Source organism: Episyrphus balteatus, chromosome 2 (genome assembly GCF_945859705.1).
Source record: "Episyrphus balteatus chromosome 2, idEpiBalt1.1, whole genome shotgun sequence".
NCBI lineage: Eukaryota > Metazoa > Arthropoda > Insecta > Diptera > Syrphidae > Episyrphus > Episyrphus balteatus.
The window spans coordinates 124921867-124944354 of NC_079135.1; the positions used below are offsets into that span (position 1 = coordinate 124921867).

Here is a 22488-nt window from a genome sequence, read left to right on the forward strand (position 1 = left end):
AATATTTACCTACTTGATTATTATGTATGTTGATCACTTAAATATGCTGAACAGGTTGCTATTTTATATTGTTAAACTTTACAATTTACTATACTCATTTGTATTCACAAAGACTAAACATAGACAGACCGGTTGATAGGCTAACGAATAAGGACAGTTAGATACAATATACAAATTTCAAATTACAAAAAAAAAAAAAAATAATATTTATTTATCTAATAAAGAAAAAAATTACCTTACAAGTTTTTTTTTTTTACAACATTGGATATTAAACAACTTGTTTATTCAAGAACCGTCCGATGTGTATTGAACAACAACAACAAAATAGAGAAAAGAAAATTTCAGTAGCTAGCGATTAGGTTATTCAAGTTTATTGTCCACTAATTGCTTTGATGGGCTTTTTGCTCATCAAGAAATTTACACAAAATTTGATGGACATTTCTGTCATGTTGGTTAATCGCGACAATGGTAGAGTTTCTATACTGATAACTTTCAAATATGCTCACGTAATCTTGGTATATTTTATGTATTTTTTGAAGTTTGTTATTGTTTGAATTTTTTAGCCCATTTATGATGGAGATTTGGTTTTTATTTATGAGTTGTAAGTTGATAGGGCTAGTGAATAGTTTTACTTCTTTGATTTTTATGACAGAAACAACAATATGAATAAATTAATTAAATTTCCTTTCTTATCAGTCTTATTATTACGTTTTTGACCGCCTTACGATCGTACACAAAATCTATCAATTCACCCAGTTAAGCCAAATTTGACTCCTTAGCTTGCTTCATTAGGTATCGTAAATCAACTTGCCATCTCCTTCTTATTGTCAGTCTACAGGTCTATAAGGAAATCCTCCTTTTAATAAAACTATACTTTTCTAAAGGATTTTTGTAAGCTGATTCCGAATCCGAAGTCACGTTTTATAGATATTTCTGTTAGAAAATTTCAAAAACCCATTTTTTTTTTTGCTGTTTTCGAAGCAATACTTTGGGATAAGGTAATCTTTTTCAAGTAAATTTGTTACGGAAAGAATTTGTTTTTTTCTTTCAAAATTAGTTTCAATCTCCTTAATATATCTTTTCTTCTCCGAGACATCTAAATTTAAGTAAGTTTAGTAGGTTTGGCTTACCTTACCATAAAGAAACTGATCATATTTCTTTCTCCCAAGAACAAAAGTATACTTTTCTATTAGATTTAAGAGTTCTGATTTTGAATCCGAATTCAAAAAATTTCGGTTAGCTCCCGTTTTTGAGATACAGTAATTTTTTTGAGATTTTCTAAAAAAAGACTTGACTTTGTGATTTTTTAATGTGTAGGTAGGGGGAGTGGGGACAAGACTGCCTCTTTAGTGTTTAACTGCCTTAAAAACCAATAAAAAATATCAATTATATTTGCAGGAACTATTATAATAAAAATAAAAAATACTGAAACAAAAAAAAAAAAATATCTAACAAAAAACGGTCTTACCCCTCAAAGGGAAAAAAGCCCTATCAAATTCTGTTCGTAGTAAAACCGTTTCTTTCTGTAAAAATAGAATTTTTTTCAATAATAAGACACGTATGATATATTTTCATCGGTTCCCACCTTTAATTATAAAATAAGAAAAATTTAAGACTTTTAATTATTTCACTTTTAAAAGGGCAAATTTATTTTTCACATAAAAGTTAATTATATCATGAAAAAAACACAAAATTTATCGTAACTTTTTGTGGTTTCAACTGAACTTACTCATACTTACAGATATGATCTTGTTGCCAATTTTAATTTTTTTCATACAAATAGTACAAAAATGGTCTTGCCTCTGGATTTCAAAATTCTGTAATCCTAAATTCTGTAAATGATAAAAGAAAAATTATTTTGATAATGAAAAAAGTGCGCAGTTTTTTTCATTATCAAAACAATTTTTCTTTTATCATTTACAGAATTTTGGAGTACAGATTTTTGGTATTTTCTTTGAAGAAAATGTTGAAGTAAAGTACCTCCCCAATTAATTTGCATATGACTTACAGCTACAGCAGTTTTACCAAACGGATCTTATACACTGTTATTTTGTTAATTGAATACAGATTTTGTTTAACATTAAAGACCAAAAGGTATAGGTGTGGAATATACAGAATTCCAAGAAACAGAATAATGGATTTCCAGTATTTTGAACACAGAATTTTGGATTTACAGAATTTTGAAATACAGAATAATAGAAAAGCTGAATAATGGAATACAGAATTATGTTCATACAGAATTTTTTATTGAAATACAGAATTTTGGTCATACAGAAGTTAGGAATACAGAATAACGACCCGTTCCCCTTTCCTTTTCGTTTACTTTTTTATCAACTTTTGAAGGAGTTTTTTTAATTCATTTTGACGTTAAATAAACAAAAATTCATAGGAATTGGAAATACGGAATGATTCCTATGATTTCTGGGCTACTAAGAAACATTTTAACATTATACAAGCTTAAATATTTTATTTTATCACGAATTCGATTTCTGTATTTTTGCAAAACAGGCAAAAATGGTTGGTTTTTCATTTTCAATTTGTTTATAAACAACTGTATTATCAAAAATAAAAAACCTACATATTAAACGTGCTAATTTATTGATTTGTATGCAACTTCTCAGCCAAAATAAATTCTACCAACTAAACATTCATTGCATTCATTCCGCTAAGTTCATAAAGAAATCTGCTACACTTTTAAGCATGAAAGATAAATTTACCACTTTATATGCATAGGTTTAATCCTGCAAATATGCTGCACCTTAACGTTCTCAAAGTCCAAAACCAAAGCCAAAAAAAAAAAAAACAACCAAATAATTCCTAAACTCTTTAAGATCTTGCAACCTAGATACAACCTACATACTCCGTATATACTCTCGTATAATTTACCTCCTACTTGCCGCGATCATATAAGTCGTCTACCAAAATAATCTCCACAACAGATCACTTTAAACTCAACGATGCAATTTGTTCCAGCGTTAATATATTCATGATCGGAATAGGATATTAGAAAAAAAAAAACAAAAAAATACTTATACTGTCTATAAACCATCATCATCATCCGACTTTAACCGGTATCGAACTATGCCACAAACAGGTGTACTATACCACTTAGCTTTTTGGCTTTAATGTGCGCTCTGGCTGCATGCTGCATCTATATAAAGAAAGAGAACAAATTTCCTTGGCAGCCCGCGCGATCGTAATTAATTTCGATCTGGAGCAGAAAATCACTTTAATCTCCCCAACAATATCGAGTTCGTCGTATATAGCTGAATCTGAATCGTCGTCATAGTCGTCGTCATTGCAGTCATGTGGGCTTTTGTGTGCACTAGACGAAAGCAGGACAGGTTTTTTTTTCTTCTCTATTTTACTCGCTATCCCGCTTGAATAGGAATTTAGATCAGAACTTATTATCTCTAAATAATTATGTGTGTTTTTTTTCTTCTTCTAATTTTTGATTTAAGTGCATTTTTTTTTTGTTTTTTATCTTTGCAGTTATGCCGCAAGTTAGTAAAAGCTAGTATAGTTGTTATCCGTTGTCGGATTTCAAGCTAGTTTCTTTTGTGTGTGTTGCCTTCTATTGTGCACAAAAAAATGGCTTCACCAATGAGTGCTGTGACACTGTATCGCAGTCCGGGCGGTATGTGCACCTCACCACAAATTCTCAACCAACAACAACCACAGCAACAACAACAACTACAACAACAAATGTACTTTAATAAAAATGAACACAAACGTATAATGCAACTACTAAGTGCTCCAGCTATTTTGTCACCAATGGAGCCAACTTCAAAGGGACTACTTAATGGACCTGGCCAAAATAATTGTTTCCTCAATTGTGCTGTTCAGGTAAGTCGTCTTGATGTTATATAATTATAATTGAAAGATGAGTTGTTTTTTGTATTGCTTGTTATTTAATAGTGCTTTCAAGCATCAACACCTAAAGAGGTTGAGTTTTTTTAGGTCAATTTTGAGCTATTAATTGAAGACAAAGAACAGGAAGACACTTTTTTAAACTGTTTAAAGTGTTGCAAAGTTATTTTTGTTATGTCTTTGGCTAAGTAAACAAATATTTAATTTTAAATGGAAAAGCTTTAAACTGCCGGAAGTCCTAAGAATTTAAATCGATTATTATTTTCAGCGGCTTTCAATTTTTACACCTTCATAAATGTTTTTCTTTTAAACTTTTTTTAAATTCATGAATTAACTAATCTTCTAAATTTTCAAATATAAAATTAATAGACAGTGTTGCTGTGAGCTTTATACTTTAAATCAATTTTAACAAAATTTACATAAAAAAATGCTTTGGGGTGTGCTATTAAAAAAATAATTTTTAATCAATTTTAAACACTTAACGATTCTATAAAAAAAAGAAAACACATCAAAAAGTGACATAAAATTTAAAGAATTAAGAAAAAAACCTAAATAGTTATGCCTATTTAAAAACCTTTTCTAATCGGATTGGACGTCTATTCCAAAAAAAGGTATCACCGGATTAGTTTGCTAAGCCTACCCTTTTGGATCATTTTGACAGCACTGTGTTTTTTTGTTACCTATTTTGATATTTTTGAAATTTTTTGTAATATTTCCAACTTGGGTTGACTCATATTTAATGGTTATTTGATCCAAAATGGCTTAACATATTAAATTACATAACAAACAGAGAAATATAATTTAACGGTTAAAATCAAATAAAGCTTCTTCACTTTAACCACCATTCTACCTTAAAATTGAATTCAAATTGACCATCAATCATATTTTTTATCAAGAAAATAAAAAAATTCAACATTTTATTTGACTTTGTAGTAAAAGTTTGAATTTACTTCACAAATTTATATGAAAACAAAAGAGCTGAGCAACGAACTCGATTTAGATTATTTTTGTACAAATTTGATATTTTCTTTGCATGTTTCTTGTTTTTTTGTTCGGTATTATTAATTTCCTAACTGAAATGAAACAATATAAAAATAGCCACTAGCACCTGCTGCCACCTATATCATTGTCTATCATTCAAAAAAAAAACTTAAAGAAAAAGGGTTAACGTAAAGCGAAACGAAATGAAAACAGAAAAACAAAAAAACTTAATAATTCGTGGTTATACATCTCGTGCCCTCGATTAACTACGTATATATTCTTCAAGACCTTTTACGTTTGTTTTTTTTTTAGAGTGTTTTGCTAGTTAAAGAACCGGTTAGATTATAACAAGAAACACATGTAAAAGTTCATATCATCAATAGAGAGGAGTCTTTAAAAAAAAGCAGGTGCCTTTGGGTTTAAAAATTTGGTTTGAATAGCACGTGCTATTTTTTGTGTTTTTGAATAATTTATTATTTTGCAGAAGTTCATGGTCAGAGTTCCTTCCTTAAAAACAAAAAGGGAACTTTTATAATTTGCTTGGTGAAATTTATAATCGATGCTACTACCACCTTGCGAACATCAATCAGTAGCGATTGAAATCTTTATGTTTTATTTTAACTCATTTATCTTTGACGTTGTAATTTTAAATAAGAGAAGAAGACAAAAATAAAGACAAAAAATAATGTCATTAAGTAATAAAAAAAAAATTTCCTAATTGCTTTAGCCATAATTATGTTGCTTAACAAAGAAGATATATATTTTTTTCTTCAGAATCCCTTCAAAAGCATCTTACAACAATGAGAAGAGAAAATTGGTGGCATATTGAATTTCAGACACAAAAAAAAAATCAAAATGTTAAAAAAAAAGAAGAAAAAAAATTCAAACTCCCACACAATTAAAATTCCAAGGAAGCATCAATTTATTATTTTTTTTTTTGTTAAATGAAACTCGTTTCAGTGTCAGACGAGCCCATAAGATTGAAATTTATTTTTTTTTTTTCAGAAAAAAAGGGTACCTAGGCTCTTTAAATAATAAAAAAAAAATCATAATTCCGTTATTGAAGTCTTCTTTTTTGTGATGGTTTTTGTTTGTCTGAAAAACAGTGCGTATGCAAATCTATAGAAAAAAACTTTGTACGCGTGGAAGACAATATTTGTTATGTGTAAAAGAAGAAGAGCTATATTTTTTTTTGGGGTGAATTGTATTTGGGTTAAGTGGGTTTGCCGCAATTTAGATAATGAGACTTCTATAAAAATATTTGATTTTGTAATAATTGTAAATATTCTTGAATGTTAACGTTGACTATGAGGTAGTATAGAATGGTGAAGTAATGAATATTAAAAAAAAGTATAAATAAATATAAAAAAAGCAAGGGATAAAGACAATTAAAATCAGATTTGCGATACTTTTTCGTTTGTATTCAAATTGGTTCTTAGAATCAGAAAGCATACTAAAAAGTATGCTTAATTTTGCAAAAAAGTAGAAGGAAACTCGGAGAAAAACATTTTCATGATTTTAATACAGGATTTTAGATTCAAGTGATTGCATTTTCCAAATAACAAATTCTCTTCCTTTCACCTTCAAAACTAGTTCCTGTAATCTCAATTGATTGCATAACCAATCTAGATTCCAAACTCAATGTTTCTGTTCCCGAATATAATTTAAAAAAAAATTAATAAAATAATCGTATTTGTTTTCCTTAACGTATCTCAAAATCGTTTGCTTCATTTTTCAAGCGGTTTTTCTACGAAAATTTTTTTTTAAACCAAATGAAGCATATTTTAATTACCAGCCTTAATTCGAGCCTTTCCTCCCTGATATCTCGACGGGGGAAGAAAACTCTCCATCAAATATTTAAGTTATCTTTATTTCAAAGAGAATTTCCTTAGGCTTGGAAAATTACTTTTATAACTCTAATTCCCAAATATTACCATGTGACATTTCTGTAACAAACAAAAATAGGTCCAGCAAATAAACAGATGAAGCTTGTAAATTTCTTTTGTCTTTGATAACTTAAATTTCAAATACTATTTTATCGAAATACTCGCATATTTCGCAGAAATTACGTTACAAGTATTTTATTGACAATTTATTTTGAAAGTTTTGAAAGTTTTTTACTGATGCCTACAAAAATAAGAAATTCAGAAAATATATTTTTTCTCTTTTAACTTACAAGGTTTTCTTTTTTGACTTTCGGAAAGTGTGTAAAAGTAAATATTTAATAGTTTGTTGTTTTAGTTTTCGCATTTTTAACTTGAAAACAGCATTTTTAACTTTTTATTTTGATGACTACAATAAAAATACTGATTTTTTTAAAAATACGTGTTTTATAACTCTTCAAGGCAAGTGCTTACAAGTGCTTTCAAATCTATACTTCCTGACATATAAAGGGCTATGAAATACTGCCCCATTGTCAAACTTCCTTATATCCAAAGTATTTGAATGCATTTGAATTTATAAACTTCCCCTGGAAGTTACTTATACTCCCAGACAAAATAGATTTCTCAAATGTAAGTCCACTACCACTAACCTTATTGAATTCGAATCACTTACCCTTATTGCGCTTGAGGCTTGGATGAAAGTCGATGTTGCCTTCACTGATTTAAGCAAGGTCTTTAACAAAATTTCCCAAAGTCTCATACTCTTCAAAATTAATGCACTTGGCTTTGAACCTATCATTTTGATATGGATATCTTGCTAGCTTTAAACCCGTTTTTAAAATGTTAGTAGAGTAACTAAAGCAAATTATTAGGGAACCCGACCGAACAGCTCTGATTTTGACGATTTTTTTTCAAACGTAGGTAATTAAAAATACTTTAAAGTCTATAGATTAAAAATTGCCGATGTTGCCGTATTGTTTTTTAAAATTAAAATTAAATTTTTTTTGAACAAAATCATTTTTTTTGCTTAAATTTCATAAAAAAAATGATAGCAAAACATTCTCTAGGTAATTTAAGGAAAAAAGTATAAAGGAGTAAGGGACAATCTTCCATCGTTTAAGCGATAAATGCAATTTTCTCACAATCTGACTTCAAACACAAAAAAAAATAATTTGAAAACAACACCTACAATATTTTAAAATACAATTTTAAAAAGCCAGAAGCTCATTCTTATCTCTTAAATTTAAATCTACTAAAATTAATGAAGAGTTTTTGAAAAAATGGTCCTCAAACTCAGAATTTAAAAAAAAATGTTTAAAAAAAAAATTTTAAACGACTTTTTTCCAAACTTTTTCTAATAAAATATGAATTTATTTAAAAAAATGTTTTGCCATAAATATTATCAGTTGAATTCTGAAGAGGAAAAGGTAATATATAAATATTACAGTTAAAAAAAAAAATTAAAAATTACTTCAATTTCAATGGGTTTTTTTGAAAAAAACTGAATTTTTGCATTGAAATAATTGATTTTCACAAAGACTTTGGTAAATAAGAACTTTAAATTTTTGCTATTTAGCTTTCAACAGTAAGGGTTATTAAATTAATAAATAATAATTCTATATTTAGAAGTTGAACTTTAAAAAAAAAATAAGTTAAATTTTTTTCCAAAACTTCTATTCAAAAAACTTCTTCGAAAATGAAACACTTTTTAATTTTTTTCATAAACCGTAATACATATTGACATTTCCTTTTATAATTTCAAATCATAATAAATGTGGCCAAAAAAATTGAAAAAAAAGTGCATTTTATATTACGAAAAAGTTGTTAAAAACACATGTTAAAATTTTTTCAATAATTTTTTTTTTTTCAAAAATCTGAGTTGAGTTACCATTCTTTCAAAAGCCCTAAATTCAATTAACTTAATTTTAATTTTACAAATATGACTAAGTTTCTAGTTTAAAAATGTACATTTAAATATTGTAGGTGTTGCCGTTGTGTTCAAATATTTTTTTTTGTGTTTGAAGTCAATTAATAAGAAAATTGCACCTATCGCTTGAACGATGAAAGATTGTCCCTCACTCCTGTATATTTTTTTCCTTGAATTTCCTAGACAATCTTTTGGCATCAATTAATTTATGAAATTTAAGAAAAATAAAATTTAAAAAAATCTAAACGGCAACATCGGCAATTTTTAATCTATAGACTTTAAAATATTTTTAATTACCGACGTTTGAAAAAAAAGATCATCAAAATCTAAGCTGTTCGGCCGGGTTCCCTAATATTGCCAATTTTTGAGCTTTAGTTACTCCACTATGTGTACTTTAAAAATTTCTCCAACCAATTTTTCACAATTTTCGGGATCCCGCAAGAAAGTCATTTAGGTCCTTTTTTTATTTATATTTTTAATAATTTGAAGTTTATTTTTTTTACAATAAGAATAGTAAATTGCCAAATAAAAATGACTCCTTGCAATTTTATCTACATTATTTGCCTGCATGCTTTAGATAACAAAAGTTGATTATAATCTTCTCCTTAAGAATAAACTAATAAAAGAAGCACCTTATTTATATTTATGTGAGTGTGGTAAATGTTAAAGAAACTTATCTTACTGATTATAGTGTTAGAATGACTTCTGAAAAACCTATAAAATCTACTATAATAATATTTTGAAAAGCTATCAAAAACACCATCTATGATTAAATACGAGCTATTATTCCTTTGGACACCATAATATTTATATGCCTCTCATCTGATGCATTTATTACATAGTTTAACTTTTCAAACAATGCCTTAAGTGTCCGCCTTCTAGAGAATCGCTTTCCCTAGAAAAAAAAACCAAACTCCTTTTCATCTAAAAAATACTAAGTGAAGAGACTTTCCTTAGAAAACTTCTATAAGAACATAAATTTATTACCATCTAATGCTCAATTAAAGCCCACATAAAACCCACTAGAACCACTGAACCCGTCAATTCTATTGTACCAACCCTATAATAATGAATCTTTTAGAAAAAAAAAAATGAAACCCCAAGTTAACAGAAGTCTCGTGCAATAACAACAACAACAATTTTAATTAATTCGTCTAAACTCAAATGTGCAAGTGGTACAATCAAACAAAATAACAAAAAAAAAAGTAAATTTAAACTCCCATTTAGCTGTCTGTATAGGGTCGGTTGGTTGGTTGGTTGGTCGGCTGGTTGTTGTGGTGTAACACGAAGAGACACATCCTACCCACGCTTTTAGCATGATCCAACGAAAATGCATAAATTTCCTCAAAAGACCATCGCATCATGGCAAAACGGAAATATAAGACACTTTATTTAAGAGAAGCTCTATCTTCTATGTACAAAGTCGCAGTAAATGTATGTTGAATATATAATTCACGTAACATTTACGATGGGAATTCTACAGATGATAATAATTTGATATGCAGACTTAGACAGAAAAAAATTAAAAGGGCTAAAGGAGTATAGAGGCACTGTGAATGAAAATAGGGTCGTAGCAAAAAAAAAAAAAAAACAACGAGGTAAATGTAATAATAATCTTATGCTACATGTTGGCTTCAGCCAACCTACTATATACCAGATCGAGATAAGTTCACACGATAAGCTCAACACACTCTATAGAACCCCTTCTTGTTGCATGGAACTGCTCAGCCATGAAGCATAGTAATATTCTTGGATTCAAAACGAAATGTATACCTTTTTTTCTTCATCATCATGATTACTGTGAATAAAGTGTCGGCCACTGAACTACTTCAGAATCATCACTCCAGTTACAGAAAAAGAATCGACAGAAAATAAAATCAAATTGAAAAAACCACAAACAAATAGCATACACAGGTGTCATCTTAATTTTTCCATCTTCATGTCGTAATTTTTGCTCCCGGGAGGATCATGATTTCAATCAACTTTTTTTTTTTGTGATTATTTTTTTTGCACAGCTTCCATCATAATCTTCCCACACCTAGGAATATTATTTATTGGAATCTGGCTTTAGCAAATCAATTTTTTTTTCACACCATTTTCCCATGACTACGATGTGGATTTGCAAAACAGAACCAAACTTGTGGATTGGTCTCTCTCTCTTTTCCATGGTTCGCAGATTTTCCTGAGAAGATTTCAGCACTAGTAATTAATTCTTAGACAACCGAAAAGTTCTTCTTAATAATACTCGTATGTGTGGATGAAGATCTTGGACGTTGAGGACCTTTATTGTCTAGACTAAATGCATAATCATCTATAAATAGAGTTCGTGCCTCAACTCTTTCGTTTTGTGTACAATGCGTGCATTTGTAATGATTTCACTTTCTCACATATCCAATTTAATTGTGACCTTAGGACGCGACATAATGTGTATATGTTATGTCAAGCGTGTTAAAGTAATAAAACTCAACAATTTTATTGCCCTTGATATAGTTTTTTTTTCTTTTACTTTTAATTTAACTTAAATAAAAAGAAGAAAACACAAAAATCGTGCAATTATAGTTGAAAAAAAAGTGCTACAGTTTATAGATTTCGGGGGCGTGGATAAATTGTCATTATGTGACGATGAACTTAAAAAGTATTTTTATTTTATATTGGGTTGGTTGAGCGACATTATAATGGGTTCGTGGATAGTTATTTATAGGTAGTGAGCTCGAACAAACTGTGGTTATGATTTAATTGGCAGCTTCTTTCAAACATTTAATTGTTGCGCAACAGGCAATAAAACACTTAAGTGACTTTAGAAATGAACAGTTTTATTACTTTTTTCTTTTATTTTTTGTTGTTGATTTGAGTATAATTTTTAAAGTGAATGACATTTCTTGGAAACTATTTTTTTTTTTAATTAATAAAACGTGAACGAAGCATTTATATAAAATTCAATTAAAACGGAAAGATGATGAATTGCTTAACTGATGGTAAATATAAGAGTCTTTATTTTCCAAAGAGACAATTCACCTCATTTAATATTGTGTATTTCAAATTTATTTTAGCAAGATCTTGAAAAAAAAAAAAGAATACTGATCGAGCTACAAAATTAAATTTTCGTGTTTCATCTGAGTCTCGGTTACTTCAAATCTCTTCAAAGAAGCTTACTCTTACATTTACTCTCTTTTAAAGCTTACTTTTGGGCTTACTTAAAAAAAAAGGCTTCAATATTATTGTGTTTTGAAAAGCTTCAATTACTGAAAAAATTAAAAAAAGATATTTTTAACCCTCTACTGCATACGAAGCCAAATATGGTTTTGTCAGTTTGAAAGCATTTTTCTCTTCTCTGTCACAAAAAAATGGTAAAGATTCAATACAATCCTCTTCTTTGTGTTTCTGAGAACCCCTAGAGATAGTTTTTTCGTGTGTCCGACACAAAATATAGGTGTATTTTATGATCACAGGTGAGTCGATCAGTCGTGTGCATTGAAATCGAAAGTGTAGAATATATTCATACTTTAAGTGTTAATTACTGCGTTTCTTTGGAAAGTAAAGTGGAATTAAAAATTTATTTAGGATCGATTGTCTAATTGTGTATGCTATGAACCAAATTTTATTGAAAAAAAGTTATTGGCCTGGTCTTGGGAGGGCAAAAAGTAGGGAAGCCATATTTGGCTTCGTATGCATTCAGGGGTTGTAAATCTACACAATATGTAAAACTTTTTTGTTGGAAAATTTTGTTCCTTTACATTGTTATTTTGCTTGGAAGCTATGTTTTATTCAGAAATGGAGTCCCTTCGCTTTTAGAGACATTTTTCAAATGTTAACCCCATTTCCGGCGGCGTAACCACACAAATTTCAGGGAAAGGGGGCTCACCTATAATATTTTTCAATAATTTTATTACTTCTTAGCTTTTGTAAGATCTGGGAGTGGGTGAAAATGTTGGAGCAAGACTTACTTCGACAGTGGAAAGAATGTGAACCAGAAAAAAATATATTTAACGGAAAAAACAAATTGCTTTTCTCGGTTCCATGGCTTAAAATGAGCCAAATTTGAATTAATTCTTAACTTTTTGTAATGCAATGTATTAATTTTACATTATTTTGTTTTTAAATGATAAATATTTATCTTTTGATATTTTTAATTGTATTCTTTACATAATCTGAATAAATAAAATTAGTAAAATTTCTTACCCCTTAATGCATACGAAGCCAAATTTGGCTTATAAACAAATTTTTTAAACAAATTAATTAAAAAAAAATTTTTTAATGAAAACCGTTTTGAAACAACCCAAAGAAAACATGTAAAGCATTTTTTAATTTTTTCGTCCGCTAATATTAATTCATGCAGTAGAGGGTTAAAAAATGTCACCACTTTAAGTTGAAATAAAAAATGACTGGGAGGAGCTACAAAATAAATTTTTGTGCAACAAATTAGGATTTTAATAAATACAATTTTGGACATAAAAAAATTAAAAATTTTTCTATTTTCGTCTGCTAACTTTAGTCTTATTCTAGCGGAGGATTGAATAAAAAAAAAATGTTGGGACTATAAAAACCAAGTTTGTGGAATTGAAAGCATACAAAAATCTACAAAGGTCAGTCAAGTTGCTAAGTCCACCTATGTTTTTAATAATTTCAAACTTATTTTGGCGGAAAATTCAATACCTCCAGAACCATGCGAACTTCTAATTTTTGTGCAACAAAGTAGCATTTAATAATTTATCATTACTGAGATTAATTTTTTTTTTTTTTTTGATTCCGCTACATTACTTACAAAATTTTAAAACTGTATTACAAAATTCGTTTCATTCGATTTCTGTTTTGGATCATCCAATTTCGGGGTTTAAATTTTAAACGCTAATCTAAGGAACCACGAACATTCACACTTTTGAGAGACTTTAAAAAAGGTGTTGAAGTATTGCTAAGGCCACCTTGGCGTTTAGGACTTCGATGTCTTTAATTGCCAATTTCAATAGAGGTACTATAGTGTTATAATTCGTTCCTACAGGAGTTTTTAAAGTTTTTTAGCAATTTTAATTTAAATTAAAGAAAATTTTTAAAGCTTGTTTATAAACGATTGAAAAGAAAATTTTAACTTTATGCTCATGTCTTGTTATAGTTGCAAAGGTTTCTTTTACAACTTTATAAATTGAAAGCATTTTACAAATTCCTTTTATCGGATCAGTGTAGTCTAAGAACAGAAAATTCATGCTGTTTTGTTGATTATAATGAAATGACCATAGTACCAAACACTTTTTCACTTTTTTAAGAAGGAAATTTTTTGGATTAGAAATTCATAAGCTAATATCCAAAGAATTTTAGGACAATCAAACGAGCTAGTTTCCAATTAGAACCATTAAAAATTCGCACTTGAAAAATTAATCAATTTGAATAGTTTTCTGTGGGATTAAGTTCAATCATTTGGAAGCTAGTTCAGTTGGGAATTAGGACATAGTAGTGCAACTTTATTATGGGCTTAAAATGTTATAAATGAGTAAAAAAATAACTAAGTATATAATCTTAGCTCTACATTGTAAAGTTAATTAATGAGAAAAAACGCTGACACGAATTCCTCATCGTTCAATTTAAAATACTTTTGAAACCACCCTATATTTAAATCACCGATTGGCAAGTGGAGTATAATTACAAAATTGTTGATATTTATGTTTGATTGCTCTTCTTAAAATGTGTGTTTAAATATTTAAAACATAGCTGACTCGGTTAAATGAAACCAAAATTATACTTCACAAAGTGAAATTGGAATTCATCATGGGTTATTTTACTTTCACTTGAATGGAAGCTAATAAAACATGGGTGTGCTGTCAATTGCGAAGAAAGGTTCAACCTTGAGTTATACCAAACATTCAGAAAATATTCATGCGTTTATGCGTGCAATTCCTTTTTTTGAATATCTTTGTGTGGTGCATTGTTTTTCTGAGAGATCTTGCGTGTATAAGCAATTTTGCCAGCCTAGATCTCATCATTAATTCAATTTAACCGCCAAACTGAGAACACTTTCTCATTTAAAATCTTAACATCCACAATTTTCACTAAATTACAAACCGACAAAACATAAGTTGAAATTGTTGCAAATTTTGTTTGACAATCTAGACAATCTGTTTTTAAGTCGTCTCTTAGTTAGGTGTCGGACTTCTTTATAATTTAACATCAAAAAACTCTCCACTTCCTATAATACTTTATACCAACAAGACTATGACCATAAAATTAATGCACATAGACTCAACATAAAAATTAAATCTAAAACACACGCGAGCCTCAATTCTTCATGGGAAATGGACTTCAATTATCACAAAAAAAAAAAAAAAAAATATAGGAAAATGGCTAATTAAATGGCGTCATCGTTGCAAATTTCCTTTCTTCATTAATGCCACAAGAGATGTGTGTTTTGTGTTTTGCCTAGTTGTTCAACATGGATGTTCTTGTTATTTTTTTTGCTTGTATCTTGACTATAAATAGGGTGTGTTTTTTGTGTAGTAGTTCATGTTAAAATGTGAGAATCAAATTTTCATTGTATTTTTTTCTCTTTTTTTTTTAGTTTAAGTTCTAAAATGTAAATACAAATACACATAGTCAATGAGTCTCCTCTTGGCATGAATCTCATGAAATGAGATTTAATTTTTCTGTCTTTTTTTCTTATGTTCATAATTGTGATTAACTTTTTTTTTTCGTTATGAAGGGTCTGTGTTTGAAAGTGTTTCTTATATTATTGTTGTTTTTTTTAAATAGAACGACACAGAAAGTGCAACTTCTTGTTAAGACATATACCAGCATGATAAGAATAATAAGATATGATGGATAATAATTTAATGTTTTGGGTCTGGGAAAGCAAACATAATTTTACGCTTTTCTTTTTTGTTTTCATATTTTTTTTTTCATTGGTTTGCAAATAAAATTGTGCTAATGGATTAATCTGACAGATGAAAGAATCAAGATAAATGCGAAATGAAAGAATAAATCATTATTCAATTTTGATGGGAATTGTGTTTGTTTTATTATTTTGCTAGAGTTTTTATTTTAAGTGTGCTGGTTTTAACTGATCGTCATCTGTTTTTGTTTTTAATTTTATTTTCCTTAAGCAAAATAGGATGAGCTGAGCATCTTGTTAAAGTCGAAAATGAATGAATTTTCATTCTTATAATTCGAGATTGTTATCTAAATTAGAGAGAAAATAAAAGAGGAATTTTTGTATTGAAAGATTTGTGTGTTTAACTTTTCATATTTAAAGTAAAAAAAACAGGACAGAGGTCACAGTACGTCTTAGAGCCGATTTTTCAATAGCTAAATAAACCCCAGTTAAAGCTTTTTTTTATATTGATATTTATTCTTCTGACGATTGAAAAATCAGTGCTTGATTGAATTAATTTGTTTATTTACTCGTTACTATTTTCGCATAGAAAATACTCTAGTCAGGAGCTTTTATCTCAACATCTTATCGGATTTTCTCAAAATTTAGCTTCATCAAATTCAATTAAGTCAGAAATGTGTCAAAAATATTCAAAATTCAGCTCAATTTTTGCATTGCATTTAAAGAATCTTTCCAAAAATTAGATCAAAAATGACAACAAATGAAATTTGATAAAATCCAAAACTTGAATTAATCTCTGTACGTATATTTATTCTTTTTTTAATATTAAAAAAAAAAAAAAAACATGAGAAGTGTACTAAAAATTTCAAGCTCAATCAACAAAAGTACAGATAAGGTTTTTTTTTCATAATTTTACTTACCACTCCCATCTTTATTCTTTCCATGCAATCCTTGATATTTTTTGCAAAGCAAGACCTTTTTTATTGCAGGGCAATGCAAATTATTCTAACCTACACCTATTCTAAAGCACACAAATTCGTGTACATCGCATAAAACCATAATCATAATCCAGAGCGGTTTGCTTTTATGTGTGTTGTGTACCAATTTCAACTTAAAGTAACTCGATAACCTACCTAAGTATATAGCATATACCTACGATATATTATTTCATGCACATTCATCTTGCAAAAGGTATGAACAAGATTTGTGTTTTTAAATTTAAAAAGGAAAAAAAAAAAAATCAAAAACGAAAGAGCTGACGTGCAAACTCGATTTAATTTTTTCATTCGCTCTGGTTAAATGATGGAGTGTGGACTTGACACCAATGACCTCTAGCGGTTAAAATGTTGATGCAAATTCAAAATAGAATGATTTGAAGAATACAAATAATATCTTTTTACTGGAACGGGCATCGCCGCAGGCAATTGCCCTTTTAAGTGGTTTATTGCTAACAAAAACAAAAACTCTGACTGCACTACAAACTACTTCAATGTCTAACAAAAAAGTATTTTCTGCAATCTAACACCATTTCCATTAAGAGACACACTTAACATGCAATTCTCTTCTCATCTTTTTTTCTGTCACTGACTGTATTGTTTAATATGATAGATTTTTGTCTCACAGGCCGTTGACATCTCCCACTGACTTAAAAACGTCTAACAAGCTGATTTATAGTCTCAATCCCACTCTAGTCTCCATCAAAGACAAACAAGATTGTGTCGCTAAGGTGTAATAAATCCCAATGTGTGCTAACACTAGTTATTACAACGGTATAGTTGCATGGATGCTTCCATCACTTTAACTAAATTGTATCAATTATATAACCCTTCAATTTTAATCTTGGGAGTGTGTTTATATAATTTGCTTGAGAATAAAATTATATAACAAAAAAACACACACAAACACCGGATGGAAGTAACGCTTTAGAACATCCTTCCGGTTTCATGAGTTGAATCAATCGGATGTTAAAATAGACAAACATACACACAGGATATAGTTGATGATAATTTTAACCTTCGCTCCACTCAATTACTATTATATTCTTGGCTTTTTTTTTCTATTTTCTTATTCTTCTTCTACTTCATCGTCAACGTCTTCTGATTAAACATATCATCTATCTTTACATGAAAAAATTACCTATATGACAAACAATTAACCTTGGTTGGCGCAGCGCGCAGTATAGTGTTTATCACTTGAAAATATCGAAGAGGTAGGTTTTTCAGCAAATTACCCAACATGTTCAGTAAATTATTTTTTTTTTCATAATATTTTTTTGGTTTTGTTGTTTTTTGAACTTAAAAAAAAAAAACGTTTTATATTCATCTCTCTACCTGGATTAATATGTGAGTCTTTCTCTCTGGGGTTTATAAAAGGTCGAGTTTATATCGTTGTTGTTTATCTAGCTTCTAGTTTTTTACTTTTTTTTTGTGGATTTTCTTATGTTCCATGGCGACGACAAGACAGGCATTGGAGATTAGCACGTGCTAGGACGCTGGATACAAAAAAAAGCCTCTCTTATGTTATATGCGCAATAACACACCTGGGGCCTATATCGCAGTCTGAAAATCTGAAAATGTTTATTTATAAATTTGGACTTTGGAATAAGAGATTGTGTGTGTGTGTGTGTTCTTGTTAAAGAGCGAGCTGTACTCTAAAAAAGTTACCACTTTTTTTCATTTAAAATTTTTTTAATGTAGGGATTTCACATTGGGCGCCACTTAAGAAAAGTCGTAAGTCACTGCAAGAATTTAATGAAAATAGTTTGATACTCATCTCAGCCATTTTATTCTTCTGCTTTTTTTTATTTAGTCTGTGTGTGCTTTTGAAAAACCTTAAATCATTTTCATTAAACCTACGTTGGGCGCCATTTTATAAGAATGCTCTATATATCCTATGTAATCATTATATTATTAAAATCTTTTATTTATGTGTACATTCCAACTCAAGAAAGTGTTTAGAAAATGATTTTAAGATATTCTTGTGAATTTCGCGTTGGGCGCCATTTAAAAAAAAAACTCTGTAAGAACTGAGACAAAGATATCTGTTTGATTCTGAATCTTACTTAACAACTGACAAGAATGTTGTTAATAATAAAAGTAAGCAATCAATTCATTTATTTATTATTTTTCTTATTAATTATTTAAAGTGGCAACACTTTTCTTGGAATCATTTTGTTCCATTACTTTTTCTTGTACATGTCGGTTTTTTTTTTTTCTTATATTTAATTTATTTTATGTTGTACTATTGCACATGCTTCCTTAAGATATATAGTGTGCTCCATCTTCCATCGTTGTTATATATAATGTGTATATCTTGACTGAAAAAGAGGCAAAAGTGCATCGTAAAACACAAATCCAAGAAGCAATTTATCATCCTTTGCTTCAGATTTAGCAAGTTTACATTTAGAACATGCTACACATTCAGTTTTATGTTGGATTTCTGCTACAATCTAGAGTGTTTGAATGTTGCTTTTGGGCAATGGTTGGAATGAAATAAAAAAAAAAATCCATCTAAAAAGATAAAATTTTAATTTATTGCTTGCGGTTGTTTTGTAAAAATAATTAAATTCATTGGGTAAATTTAAATTACTTTGAAAGCAATTTTTATTTTTCAAATAAAAATAAATCTATTTTTAAACTGAGATTTGGGGACCTTTGACCATAGTTAAGTTTTATTTGCTTACATTCCTTTATCTTCCCATTAAACCTTTTAGCATTTATTAAGGAAACACGAACTCTACAACATTTGTATTGGTTAAAAAAAAGAAAGAAAAACGTCATCGTAAAGTAGGCAATAAATTATCAAGAGATTTCACCAAAAATTCGGGTGTGCTGAGTAATTGATGGAAACAATACAAAAAAAAACCACATCATTTCTACATCAGATAAATAAATACCATTACTTGCGATGGAATTTGCAATGTAACGGTGTTGGTTATGAGCTTGGCCTCAATTTTGATTTAAATGTTAGCAGTACTTCAACTTAATTTTTTTTTAAATTTTTTTATGAACAAATTTGTCTTGTTGAATAATTAGTAAAAACGTTTGCATAAAAAATTAAATTTAAAATTATGATCCTAAGTGGGCTGTAGGTCTGTCTTGGTATTTTAATATTTTGTCGACGTTTCGGGCGTGATTACACCCTTCTTCAGGACTAATATTATAAAATAATAAATTTTAAAATATTTCTTAAAATTTGTTTTGGTTAATTTTCTGTTATCTCTTTTTTATTTCTTATATTTTTGCAATATTTCAAAATTCAAAAATTGAAGCCTTGAAAAAGACTTTTCAATTAATCGAAAATATTTATTTTGAAATTCGATTAATTGAAACGTCTTTTTCAAGGAAAAGATTCGTAAAAAATAAGGCCACATGCATTTTTTTCTCAACATGCGTCTCTCAATGTCTCAATACGGAGGAGGACTTTCAGAAAATATAATCGCAATTTTTGCTTGAAAACTCCAATAAAAAGAACTTAACTGAATGAAAGATTAATTAAAATTATGATCCTAAGTGGGCTGTAGGTCATAATTTTGATTGATAAAAGGTCACGAAAATAGGATAAATTGAATGAAAGATTTGTTGACATTATTTCCATATGTTCATATTTGTTTATTGTTTGAAGTATTTTGTCTAGACTGTGGAAGAGATCATTCATTTTTAACGAATACAGAGATTTCAGAGACCAGAAATAACAGTCAACCTTTATTTTCAATCGGTTCTCTCTGAGAGTTAACACATTACTTTAAATAGTTTCGGTTAAGGTTTGAGATTTATTTTTTAAAATCAAAAATAAAGGGTATCGGTTGAGATTTATTTTTTATTTTTTTAAATATCTCTCAATGGTTAAGATTTTTACAAAAAAATAATTGGAAAAGGTCAACTTTTAACCGTTTTCGCTGAAAATAAATCAAAAATGGTCAATTCAAAGGAAAATGTCGAATATGTCAAAAATGTTGCAAAAATAAATATGAAAAGGATGTTTTTTCTAAGTTTGTGTATTAAATAATGTATGAACTTAATAGACTCTCAAAGTTCTTTAGCCCCAAAATTATATCTCTTAAGACTTCTTGCGTTCGAAAATTGTACTTGTTTGATATAGCGAAGATATTTATAGCCAACGCTGTATTTGTTCAGATTCAGAAATCTCTCGACCTCTTCTTCGTGCGCTATTACGTAAGATACCTAAGCTTGAACTAAGAATCAAAATTCATTTTCCACAAAAAGCCACTTCGAATTATGGGGATTAATTTCCTTTTTAAAAACCTATGCGTAATAGAGTTGTAATTAGAGCCTTTTTTATTATTTGTAGATCAATTTTATGTGTTTTCATTTTATGAAATATGATATTTTCATTTAATATTAATTTGATCCTCCTAATCAATTGGATTGATTAAAATGTAAATTTGAACGTAATCCAACCATGTCACCAAGTTTCCATTACCATTTTGAAATTCAATGAATTTATTGAGATCAAAATGAATTTTATAGATTTCCTCTAACCTAAACTATACAAGTCTATAATTTTCAGATCATCTGAAAACCTATGTGTTATAATTGTTTGTGGCTGTCGTTGTTAACTTATTTCCTTAATAAAAGCTCACACTCTTCAATTCTTTTAAAATTTCCATAATGACTAAATCAAGATGCTTTGACCTATTAAAAAAAAAGAAAAAAAAACACAAAACAAAACTTTTCCAATAAAAATTCTCTCTCCAACCAGCAGGTTGTACTTTCTTTCAAATCAATTAAAAATTCAAAGACAAATATAAAAAAAAAAACTTGATAAAAGAAAAAGAATAGAAGCACCACGCCGAGAACATTCTCTTTTCATTTCTTCATAAGCCAACCCACACTTGTTAGAAAAAAAAATAACAAAACTCCTTTCTAACAAAGCAACCAAAGCCTACAAGACACATAAAAAACTAATAAATTCATATATACCAATTCTTGATGATGATCTTGTGCTGCATCATCAGTAGCTTATGTATGAGCATCATTCTCCAATAGACACCTGAGGAGCTAATGATTTCAAATGGCTATTTTCCATCAGTGTTGCATTGGATTATAACCAATTGGTTGTTCGTGTCGCCTCCAATAAACCTTTCCAATAGTAAATGTGTGTTTCTTCGAATGAAGCTTCTAACTTACGCTTGGCCCGTGTGTATCCATAATCCGGTCATTGACAATGTTTTTAAGGTCCTGCTGTAATCTACTACCACACAATATACATTTATCAGCCCACAGCTAGAAGAACTAGAAACAATCGGTCTCCATCAACTGGCAACACAAAAGTTGTAATGGTTGGCAGTGGCGGCAGCAGCCATGGCGACAATTGGTACGTGCTGTGTAAATAAACTCATTAAGTCTCTACAGCATAAACGAGACGAACAACTCGACACGAGAGGGGGTGAAAGGAGAAGGAGTACTAAAAACTAAAACAAAAAAAAAAAACAAAAGAAGCCTGTCCTCTCTAGAGTATCCTTTTGGAAAAACCAGAAAATCAGTGTGCTGAGCTCGTGCTGCATCATCAGCACCGATGCTAGTGCTGCTGCTGTTGTTGCAATCTTCTGCTAATCAGCTCTTCTCTGCACAAGCACAATGAACTTCAGTCTTGAGCATAAAATCAACAAAAAAAAAAAAAAAGACCATGGCCGGAGTTGTATTCACGAGAGCCTTTACCTGGTTAAAGAAAGACTAACGAGAGCGACAAGACTCATTTCGGCCTCGAATTTTGTTGGCTGAAACGTCCCTTGTTCATAAAACTCGTGCTTGGAATATCCATTAAAATCAGACGAGAGGCTTGAAGATATACAAAATAAAAAAAACGCGGTTTTATAATGTTGGTGGACCCTTTTTAAGCTCGTGTCTTTCGAAAGTGGTACGTCTCCAAAGTAAAAGAGAAGAAGAAACAAAAAAAAAAAAAACCAAACAAACAACAAATATGAAAATGAAAACACACCAACAATAACAAAAAAAAAAAAATAAAGAAAAACAACATGCAACCAGCTGGAC

At 29.3% G+C, this 22488-nt stretch overlaps 1 protein-coding gene and 1 long non-coding RNA gene across 2 annotated transcripts in view; both read left to right on the top strand.

The window, feature by feature from the left end:
• Positions 1-3650: 3650 nt before the first annotated feature.
• LOC129912724 (uncharacterized) overlaps positions 3651-22488 on the top strand; it is a 63102-nt gene continuing 44264 nt past the window's right edge. Inside the window, exon 1 of the mRNA XM_055991095.1 lies at positions 3651-3846. Within this exon, the coding sequence (XP_055847070.1) occupies positions 3706-3846 (141 nt within the window). The 5' untranslated portion in view covers positions 3651-3705. The remainder of the gene's footprint in view (positions 3847-22488) is intronic.
• On the top strand, positions 9177-11928 carry LOC129912725 (uncharacterized). The gene is made up of 2 exons (XR_008771893.1): positions 9177-11636; positions 11712-11928. It is a non-coding gene; the product is annotated as an uncharacterized LOC129912725 (long non-coding RNA).